Genomic DNA, 10,940 nt, shown 5'->3' with positions numbered 1-10,940 from the left:
CAAACTTTGATAGATGGGAATCGGGTGTGCAGCGGGCACGTTTGTTGATTATATCAACTGCCGAATGAAAGTAATAAAAACCAAATGATAATTTGCCGCCATACAGCAATGGTACCACTTCAATAAGTAAACCTGTAAATTATCAAAAGCAGAGCTTTTTAAAGATCGATTCCAAGATTTTTTTTTCGTAAAACAAGCGACGAGAGCACCCCATACTGGCATGTACGATGTTGTAGAATTGTGAAAGACCAGGAGAGGAAGAAGAGGGAGAGAGCTTTACTCTCTCCATCTGCGCTATCTACTCTTCGGGGAGCCTGACAAAGCAGGTAAACACCACCAAAGAAAAGGTGGGCTAGGCGGGTAGCTGCGTTGCGTTTCAAGGCCCCATGATCTAGCACAGGATATAGGCGTTGGGCTCATTCACACACTACATAGTATGATAAAGTGCACTCATCGGCGAAGTTGCCGTGGAGTTCCTGAAGCTGAGGCTGAGTGTGGAGGAATTCAAAGAAAATAGATTGATTCCAAGGTTAGCGCGCACCGCCTGTACGTTCGGGACGATGTGGGGCCGCCTTGGCGCTTGTGTCACCCCATGTTTCACGGGTAACCTTGGATGTGGTGGTAGGGAACTCCAGGGCTTGTGTGGCGTATGATGTGATCTGTTACTCGGTATGTGGCGGTAGGTTTACTCCGTACGCATATTTGGTCATAACCTTGCGATCTGTTCAAAGTTTTGATGCTTGAGGCAGCGGTGTGTATTCACTACCTACACTGGTTTGCCTGTGGACCAACTGGTCAACCGACGAAGTGGCTACCTAGTATAGTGGGAAGAGTGCGCTGGCGGTCTGACATCGCAGACAAGACGACGGGGGTGCTCAGTGCTCGGCGGGATCAGGGAGCTACGCAGGCCCCCCAGGACTACCGGAATAGGAAAGAGATGCTGCTCTTGCGAGAGAGGTGTAGAATGCTTGGATTGCTATGCTATGAAAACGGGGCTAGAAATAGCCCAGGGGTGCCTAAGGCACAGGTGGGAGCGGTGCGGCTTCCCCACTACACTAGGTACCATCACTACTTGGGGTGGAATTCTGGGTGTGGTTCTAGTTAAAGCTGTCCATCACAGTTTCTTCCTTCACCCAGGGTATCCAGAATTATTTTGCGGTCCACAGGAGCACGGAGTAGGGAGTATGGACCAATTACTTATGGGGTCATGAGTCTGGATTGTCTTCCGCAATTGATAGCCTGACAGCCCCCTGTACTCATGGCAATGTGATAGATCAATATCTACCTAATAAATTTACATACGGAGTACTCCGTACTACTGCATGAGGTTAGGGATAGGGATCAGCTAGCTCAATTTTCAATTTCGCACGCGTCACCCTGCAGATATGAGATGTGATCGGGCGAACCTGCTAGCATCAACCGTGCATGACCCCCACAACACCTGGTTCATTCCAAACTTTTCATCATCCTCTTGTGAACTCAACTCGGCCACATCCCACTCGAAGCCAATCGGTTTCTTCACGCACCAAATGCTATGGCGGTTATGAGTGAAAAACAGGCTACGCCTGATTACGAAGAATTTCTCAAAACGTTTACGAGCACATGTCTGCAAAAAGGCCTATTAGATCGACCTGATAGTTTAGAGCTCAAGGACTCTTGTGATGGGTTGCTCGACCAGCCGACTCTTTTGTATGCAGCCACACGTCTTCAAAAATCTTCCCTGCTTACCATAAACCAGACGTTTTTTAACCGCTCGAAAATTTGACAATGACGAGGCGGTCAAGCACTTTGAGGCGGCACACAAATTTCGTGAACAAAAGCACATCATCAGACTTTACGACTTGATACAAATTGCAGATTTCGAGAGTGCCCGTTCAATGGTAAGTGTGAGAATATTCATCGCAAACGTCGTTTGTCTGACATACAGCAAGTTCTTTCATTGGACGGGACGAAGAGGCAAAGAAGGCCACCCCATCTGCTTCTTCGATCTCGATTGTCTGGACAAGAGCGCCCTTGCTCGGTGGGATACGTCAAGCACGGCTGCATACTGGCACTACTCGCAAATTGATACAGCCCCGCCGAATCCTCACGTTTTACAACTGACCTCAGTGTTCATAGATAGTTTGAGCAGATTTGTTGTGCCCCTTTGTTCCATGATGCCAGATAGGGTAGGACAATCAGGCCCCATCACCGGCTCTATTTATCTAGCAGATGGGTCGAATATAGGGCTGAAGATGGCGTGGAGCGTAAAATACTTCGCTCAGCATGTCAGCTGGCTTTTGTCCACCTGCTACCCAGAGACTATTGAGAAAATCTTTGTGGGTGACAACATATCCAGAACCACAAGTGATGCGCTGACAAAGTTTTGTACAGGTTTGCAATGTTCCCTCGTATTTCCCAACTGTTTGGAGGTACTTAAAACCCTACGTCGATCCCTTCACAGCACAGAAAGTTGTCTTTTTGCTTCCCTCTGAGGTGCTACCCACGTTGAGAGAATATGTCGATGATGCCAACATTCCTGTCCAACTGGGTGGAGGCCATTCGTTCACACACGGCCAGCTGCCAGATCTTGAGGATAGAATCCAACAGTACTTGGGACTCGATAACACAAACAGAGCTCTACCACAAGGCCCTATCAAGTGGATTCAAGAAACCGATGGCAGAAAAACAGCCTTAGCAGTCGGCAGCGAAGCTGGCTCGGAGAGAAATGACCGGATCGCCACGGTCAGAGTGTCTCAGTGACCAACGATTCGATAGGACATTTTGGAATACCTTTCGGATTATATCAGATGCAATGGGATCTCCAATTACCCGGGTGGCCAATTATCAGGAACAAAATCAAGTAGGAACCTTGATCTATCTTTAAGTAGCGGATGGAGTGGTTCGTTGGCCACGGATTTTTTTGAACTTGCTGGGCGAGGGTGCAGTAAAAATTGGGTATATGAACAATCCATTTCTTGCTTGGTAGAGGGTTGATTGAATCTCATGAATGAAAGAGTATGAGAAGGGTACTCCGTCCTCCGTATGCTTCTGCGAACTTCCCAGACGCTGGAGACAAGAACGAATCGATTTGAAGGGTGGAGCCCGGGACATGTAGCCGCCAGGGTCCAACCCCTCAAATCCTTATTTTTGATTAGCACCCTCCCCCAACCTTTCACGTGGATAGAACCACGTGCGGTATAATATACCATGAGGTACTGGTAATACTGAAAGATAAGTGCAAAGTCTAAAAAGAACGGGATAATGCAAATAACCCGTGGTATGACCTCATACAGGCGTAGAGGTCCGACCGGTCTTGGCACTAGATTTTCAAGTTCCAAAAATCATCACGACTTTTCAGTCAGGCAAGGCCCCGTCAGAAATATAAGTCTCTGAGAAAGTTGCAAAAGAAAAGCCATAAATTTAGAGGAGGGCCGACAAAAATAAGAATAAGAATAAGAATAAGAAATAGGTGAGACACAACGTGGGACCGAACACGGGCGGATGGACCCACTTTTCTGCATTCGCCAGCTATCTTGCCTAATCCGGTTTAGAGAGTCCATTGAAACTTGGTTGAGTCCTGGAAACGCTGCCGCCGTTGAGTTTTTGGCTTCCTGTCACTCCTGACTTTGACAATGCTCGAGTTGCCATCCTTACCGCACTGAAAACAGCACACGCGGTATTTCCAAATTGAAGGGCATGCTCACTTGCAGATCGGGAAGTCTGATTCTAAGCCGCACTTTTCAAGAATCAATGCGAAATCCGCAATCCTCACGCCCACGATGATCTCGACGCTCATCTCTCGAACCGGTCGAGCCCTTGCCTTTTCGGTCTTTGTGATATTAGGTCTCATCTGGTACACATCCGGTTCCACATATTACAACGTTCCCGCGCCGTCGACCTTCCACGGCGGCAATGGTTACAACACCCGCCACCCGATCGATGCGCTCATGAGCACCGCGGAGACTGATCTCGATGAAATTCTCAAAACCGAATCCCACGAACTTGAAACTGCCGCAGAGAGATACCGGGCCCGTCGCGGACGACATCCTCCCCCCGGATTCGCGCAATGGTTCGAATATGCCAAAAGAAAGGATACCCTCATCATCGAAGAGTTCTTCGATCAGATATACCAAGATCTGACTCCATACTGGGCTTTGGAACCGAGAGAGTTGCGCCGGCAGGCTAAGAGCATCCCCACCCGAATTGCCATTCGCAACAACACAGCGATTTTGAAGACCGACGAACCAAGAAACTGGATGGATTCATGGTACGATCTAGTTTCGAAGATAGAGGGAGGGCTGCCCGATCTTGACATGCCTATCAACGTCATGGATGAGACCCGATTGGTTGTTCCTTGGGAAACTATCAACGATTATGTTCAGAAAGAAAAGGCAGCGCGGACCATGCCAAGTGCGAACGATGTTATCTCAGAGTACATGTCGTTGACTGAATGGGATCAGGAGAATCTGGGGTCTTATGATCCGGGTTTCACTATACCCCCAGAGGGAGGTTATTGGCAAATGGCTAAGGAAGGTTGCCCCCCGGGGAGTCCCGCACGCAACAGTACTCTTCCGATGGTTGATTTTAGCACTCCTCCTTGGGATTTTGACAACTTCGAGCGGATGTCTTACCATGGTTACGTGGGGAACTTCACACTAGCCAAAGACCCTTGCGTTCGTCCAGAGATGCAGGTCTTGCATGGAACCTTCCTCGAGCCTATATCTGTGTCAACTTCAAACAAGCTACTCCCATTGTTCGGCGGATCTAAGCTCCCGATGAATAATGAGATTCTTCTTCCTCCAGCCATGTACTGGGCGCAAAATGAACACTACTCTGGCGGCGAGAAGGAGCACGGCGGTGCATGGGACGCCAAGATCAACAAAGCTGTATGGCGTGGGGCGGCCACTGGAGGCCGCGCTCGTGAGCCAAACTGGACGGGTTTCCAAAGACACAGATTCATGTCCATGATGAATGCAACGTCCGTCCAACAGGCAGAGCAGAACAACAGCCACGGTATTAACTTCCGGCTTCCAAACTATGCGGACTACAAGTTGAATGATAACGGCTTTGTCACAAAGCTTCTCGAGCAACACACTGACACTGGTTTCAACCATCTGGTCTGTACGCCTTACAATGAGGCGGACCCGACGTGTCCTTACCTCGATCCATACTTCCAAGTTGCGGAGGGTATGCCCATGAAGAAGATGTACAATTACAAGTATCTGCCTGATCTTGATGGTAACTCCTTCAGTGGTCGATATCGCGGATTCATGTTGTCGACCTCGCTTCCTATCAAGGCTACTATATACAACGAGTGGCACGACTCGCGTCTTATTCCCTGGGTGCATTTCGTGCCGATGGATACAACCTTTATCGATTTCTACGGCATTATGGCCTACTTCCTCGGTGGGCGAGACGCAGTCGCTCGCAAGATCGCCCTTGCGGGTAAGGCATGGGGTGAAAAGGTTCTCCGCAGAGAGGATATGGAAGTCTACACATACCGTCTCCTTCTGGAGTATGCTCGCATTTGCGATGACCGAAGAGAATTCTTAGGGTTCACAGATGACATTTTTGCGCCCTGAGCGCTCTATGCAACGATAACTCGGCAAATCATGCCGGGACCAATCAAGACCCAGCCCAGCGTGCAGGGGAGGATCTCCCCAATTGGCGCATCAAACAGAACTACTGGCGAACCTCTCGACCAAGGCGAGAGACATCTAACACCAGAGGGTTCAACGGGACACCATCCAACTGGCATCTTGCGCATCTGAATCTCTGATTTCCTCATGTTGACCACCATACCCGAGCCTTAGCAATGCGCAACATGTGCGGTGCAAAGGTTTTCTCATGAAAATTCTCTTCACTCCATGTTCAACGTGCACATGGTTTCATCATATTTATTCTTGATCGCCTTCTCGTGTCGTTTCAACACCTCCTTCATCGCAAGTGTACAATTTACGGAGGGTGTATGTAATTTATACCGCACAGTCTTTGAGAGCGTTCGGTCGAAATAGAGTTGCAAGTGCCGATTTTCGTGAAGTCTCCGAAGTCAATCAGTCGATGTGATGAAGACACTAGGAAAAACCTCGATCAATTTCCAAGTTTTAATGAGCTCGTTTCGGGCAAAATAAAAGCCGCAGAGTCTCACCTGCGCCCTTTGCGGAAAGATCCGACAAAGTCCCTGCACCCTTCCAACTACACATCACGCCCAAAACACCCCGCCTCATGTATAAATAGACCATTTTCTTTTCTTTGATTCTGTGCTTAGGCGACCTTTCACAAACCTTTCATTGTCGCTCCCCCATCAAAACCGAGCTTTCCAAATGACGAAAATCCACCTCGAGTTTCGCACTGCCACACCCGACGATGCGCCCCAGCTCCAGCAGCTAGTGGAGTCTGCTTTTCGCGCCGAGGACATCAGAGCGAACTGGACCGATGATTTAGGTCTCTCTTCTGATTTCCGGATCCATGTCAATGATATCATGGCAATGATCACAAAGCCGGACAGCGTCATGATCATGGCAACTGATCGCGATAACGCCTTAATAGGCACAATTGGAACTTCGAAGTGTGACGATAAACGTTCTCGACTGTTCATGCTTGCAGTTGATCAAGCCAGGCAGTGCGGGGGTGTAGGTCGCCAGTTGCTCGCGCATGCCGAAGACTATGGCCAGAGAACATGGGGGGTGACTAGCTTTGGGCTTAATGCTCTCTCAAACCGCAAACAGCTCATTGCATGGTACGTCCGCCAAGGCTATGAACATACCGGCGAGACTACGCCTTTCCCTAAGGAGAGGCATGAAGATCTGGCGCTGCCAGATGATCTTTGTTTTGTCGAGTTACAGAAACAATCGGTGTAAAGAACCTTTTCACATGATCAGAACGATCAGAATGGCTGTTTACTGCGTGTGGAACGTCGGGAAAAGGACCCGAAGTGTGTTCACTGGCCTTGGCCAGGAAACATGATGAAGGGCCACTGGTCTGGCGCCCACTACGTGACAAGAGCTCTCCTACCTAAACCTGCAAATTCTCGACGCGACGTCCAGGTGGTTACCAATACCATTCCAGACTGTTTCCAAAATAGGACTCTCAGTCAATGCATTGTGTGTTTACTTTGGAAGATTTGCAGCCGCGTATATGCGATCGAACTTTCGACACATATAGCACGTCTTTTGAAACCTGAACATCTAGACTGAACCTTGTAGGATAAGTTTCAAGTCATCTTGTACTACATCAGGCAAAGACTCACTGTTTATTATGATGTTCCTCCTTGGGTCTTCGCTTTGGGCAGCTACCATGAGTCTCAAAAAGCGAATCCCGAAAGGCTGATCCGATGTAACAACCTTGGAATAGGAGTCGCTGATATGTGACCTGCATGATTATCCATGAGGGATGTTGGTTTTCTACGATCACAAGGGGATTATAGGGGCCAACGAATTTATATTTATGACCTCAAGAGTGGACAGACTGCAAATCGACCCGCAGAACTCGGGGGAGCCAATCACACATCAGTGAATGGCCATCATACATGTATGCAGAAGTCCTAAACGATTCGACAATCCACTCAACCAACCTTTCTTGGAATGTTGATCATCTCACCAACACTTAAGCTAGTTACACAGTCATCCAAATCTCTTTACATTCTGTAAAATGACGTTATTAGGTCATCTTTCAGTAAGTGGGCGTAAGGTGGCAAACACACGAAGTAACCATTGGCCAAATCTTGATCTATCATTCCATTCAGCCCTACTCCCGAGGTCTCTGGTTTCTCAGGTCTTATTTGAAAACACAATCAACTATCGAGTGTGGATATTTCTCTGGTGTAATATTTAGGGATGTTTGGTGTAATGATGCAAGGGATGGCTCTCGTCAAAACTCGGCATCTATATCTAAAAGAGCCCTTGGGTACTTTTCAACTACGTATCCATCTCACTTCAAAGATTCTTCACCCATTTTGACACCTTGGTTCTTTCCAATATTGTCAACTTTGGAAACTGTTTTCACATGTCAAGCCCTCAAGATGGATACGAAACGACACCCTATCCCCGCTCCATCATGCGCCAAAGTCTTGATGCTTCATGGTAGGTTCAAGATGCTGCGTTTTTAGGTTGTTCTTATCTTTAAAAGCATCATCTAAGTAGCATCGGATGGATCTAGGACATGGCCAATCTGGGGATTTTTTCAAGTGCAAGACACATTTCCTTCAGCCCGTTGTCCAAGATGTTTTGGTCAAGTCGCTATGCAGAGATTCGATCCGAGGCCCATTTGATTCGGTGCAGTTCTACTATCCATCTGGGGTTCTACCTGCCGAGCCTGATTCTTTCAATCAAGAAAGCAATTATATGTGGGCATGGGGCTATGTTGACCCTGCAAAAGATCGCATCCGAGGTCTTGAAGCCACTATTGACTACATTTTTCGCTTTATTGACACTCACGGCCCATTCATTGGTATTATGGGTTTCTCTACAGGAGCAACGATTGCTGCTATAGTTGCTTCTTTGCTCGAGAAAAGGAAGTCTGTGGGAAGTCTACGTTTTGATGTGAGTGCCTCCAGTTTGGGCCTCTCTAGGGCACCAGAATAATTCTGGAAAAGGCACTACTAAATTCGCTTTCTTTAGACAACACATCCTCCTCTAGATTTTCTAGTGTTGTTTTCTGGGTTTACACTGGAGCAGCCTTGTTACAGGTCGTTGTATGACCCGATGATCGAAACTCCAGCTCTACATGTGATTGGAACTTTGGATGCAATTATTGACGAATCCCAGACTTTGCGGTTACTGGAGTCTTGTAAGGACTGGTCGTTGCACCAATTCTTTGGATCACACTGTGTTCCTCGATCAAAAGGCTTTATTGATGCCCTGAGAAGGTTTTTCAAACATGTTTTCATAAACGAAGCAGGGGATGAAGATGAATGGGAAGACCTAGACACCTGAGGGGGCACTGAAATCTCTTTTCCAAGCATGGTGTTTTGCTTCACATGAACTTGCTATTACTCTTTATTTTTCTAGCTTCTGGCTCTTGGCTCTTGCTTCTTCTTCCTCTCCACCATTAGTTAATCTGCAATATGAACATCCTTACTATGCAGGCCACAGACAAGTGGTAGGACAAGGAAATGTAAGGTCACCGCCATCATTTGACTTCCGAGGTTGGCCAGTCTTTTTGCTATGGCCATCGTCACTTTTCTGCGTCTCTTAACTCACCAGTCTTGGGACTTGTTTTTGCCAGCGATTCCGAGCACACTGCTCTGTGATGTTTCCCATAGCCAATCTTTTTTTTTTTTTTTTTTTTTGAGTGGAACATCTTTCATCCCTGAGATCCAAAGATCCAGAGCAAGGGCAGGTTTTGGTTTCATCTTGCACACAGGACCTAAAGATAAACCGGGAATGCAAATTCCTCAGCTTTTGGGGTAGGTAGGTCACAATGGAGTAGCGGTTCCAGATTTGTGGAATCATGTGCTTGATGCATCTCTGGCTCAAGTCAAAGTCAGCATGACACATGGCTCAACATGTGCTATATTATTGCATCTTCGAAGCGAAGCATAAAGCACTACCAATTAGGATCAGATCTTGGGACGCACCCAAGCGAAAGATAAAACGATGGAGATATAACCAAAGATTAGTGTCTTATTTGTTGTTTGCATAATTCAGTGTGAGAGCGAAGAATCTACTTGTTCGCTTTCTCCAAATCGGCAGCCCACAGTGCTGCACCGACAGTGTTGGTAAAAGAGAAGACCATGGACGCAAACGGTACCATTTCCAAAAGGAAAGAAGCCATCCCAAGTCTAAAATAGTTTCCATGGTCAGCAAAGAGGTTGAGCGTGACAAAGCAAAGGAAATGTCCAGAGAAGTCAAGCGGGAACAGGGAATCACTCACCCGGTGTATGCAGCTCGATTACTAGCAATCCATTCCTCTCGCTGTGTCGAGTTCCACCCTTTGAGTTGGAAGTATCTTGCATGGAATGCTGGGCCTGCTCTTTTCCCTTGTACGAAAATATACAACGCAGTGCCGACCACGGGGATGAGGTTCAGGGGCAAGACGATCAAGGCTCGCAGCAGCGCTCGTGGATGCAACCGAGCCAACGGACGAGTAAATATCTTCCCAAGCCTAGCCATTGCATCTCTTCCACCTGATCGAGCCTTGATCTCACGGCCTTGTGCGACAAGAGGCTCCTGGTCGCGTGCGACGAGGGTACCATCGAAGGTATCGATCAGAGCATCTTCAACGAGGAACGAGCGCGATAAGACGTTTGTGATCGCGGAGCTCTCGCTAAGCACCAAAATCGCTGCGGAGATAGCGGCTAGCGGGCCGCTGGTGAAAGCCATGATGGCCATCTGCGGCACATAGGTGAAGAAGAACATCGCGCTTGTTACTCCTACTCCCAGTGTGATTGTCCGCCCAGCACGGGCGAGAAACGGGCGCCATAGGTCCTTGTGGGTCGCAAAAAAGAAGATGCCCTGTAATGCTCATCCGTCTAGTCAGAATGGGTAAATGGGCAAATGATCTGGGGAAGTGATGGCTACTCGCCTTGAATGGATATAGGTATGCGCCGGACATCACTATCTCTTGAGCAAGTGCACGAGTAGTTTTGGCCTCTGAAACCACAGCATCTTTGACTTTTTCAGACATTGTATGAGATTGCCAGGCAAGATCCTCTGGGATAGCGTCGGAGTGTCGAGGAAAGTTGTCCATGAGCAGCGAGAGCGGGATGACGTCATCAAGATGACAGGCTTACTGACCGCCCGGCAGAATCCTGCAAAGTGCGTGGGTCTCATCTTAGCACTCTTGAGTCTTCCAAGGTTGAGTCTTTTGGTGATTTGTTCAAATATGCGGAGTGGCTACTAGTTATACATCAGTCGTTCAGATGATGATGCATACCACTGGTGAGACTTTACCTATCGAAGCCCCACAACTACGCAACATTTACTCCGTACCGTCGTCCACTTCGCGTATACAGCTGC

General features: G+C 47.9%; 4 protein-coding genes across 4 annotated transcripts; 3 read left to right on the top strand and 1 right to left on the bottom strand.

Moving 5' to 3' along the window:
• Nucleotides 1–1,534: 1,534 nt before the first annotated feature.
• On the top strand, nucleotides 1,535–2,742 carry N7506_006331 (SEC14 family lipid-binding protein; the record flags this gene model as incomplete). The annotated part of the gene is made up of 4 exons (XM_056955624.1): nucleotides 1,535–1,689; nucleotides 1,739–1,880; nucleotides 1,932–2,318; nucleotides 2,374–2,742. The coding sequence occupies 4 exons, from the start codon at nucleotides 1,535–1,537 to the stop codon at nucleotides 2,740–2,742; spliced, it is 1,053 nt and encodes a 350-aa protein (XP_056809958.1).
• A 1,019-nt stretch (nucleotides 2,743–3,761) lies between these two features.
• N7506_006330 (uncharacterized protein) lies at nucleotides 3,762–5,564 on the top strand (the record flags this gene model as incomplete). The annotated part of the gene is made up of 1 exon (XM_056955623.1): nucleotides 3,762–5,564. The coding sequence occupies one exon, from the start codon at nucleotides 3,762–3,764 to the stop codon at nucleotides 5,562–5,564; it is 1,803 nt and encodes a 600-aa protein (XP_056809957.1).
• Nucleotides 5,565–6,305: 741 nt separating this feature from the next.
• N7506_006329 (GNAT family N-acetyltransferase) lies at nucleotides 6,306–6,842 on the top strand (the record flags this gene model as incomplete). The annotated part of the gene is made up of 1 exon (XM_056955622.1): nucleotides 6,306–6,842. One exon carries the CDS (start codon nucleotides 6,306–6,308, stop codon nucleotides 6,840–6,842), a length of 537 nt encoding a protein of 178 aa, XP_056809956.1.
• Nucleotides 6,843–9,645: 2,803 nt separating this feature from the next.
• Nucleotides 9,646–10,608, bottom strand: N7506_006328 (EI24 domain-containing protein; the record flags this gene model as incomplete). Its single annotated transcript, XM_056955621.1, has 3 exons — nucleotides 9,646–9,763; nucleotides 9,856–10,444; nucleotides 10,503–10,608. The coding sequence occupies 3 exons, from the start codon at nucleotides 10,606–10,608 to the stop codon at nucleotides 9,646–9,648; spliced, it is 813 nt and encodes a 270-aa protein (XP_056809955.1).
• Nucleotides 10,609–10,940: the final 332 nt, after the last annotated feature.

Source organism: Penicillium brevicompactum (genome assembly GCF_028827555.1).
Source record: "Penicillium brevicompactum strain IBT 35665 chromosome Unknown utg000005l_segment0_segment0, whole genome shotgun sequence".
Classification (NCBI taxonomy): Eukaryota; Fungi; Ascomycota; class Eurotiomycetes; order Eurotiales; family Aspergillaceae; genus Penicillium; species Penicillium brevicompactum.
Note: the sequence above shows the minus strand (reverse complement) of the source record. Positions and strands in the feature narration are given on the sequence as shown.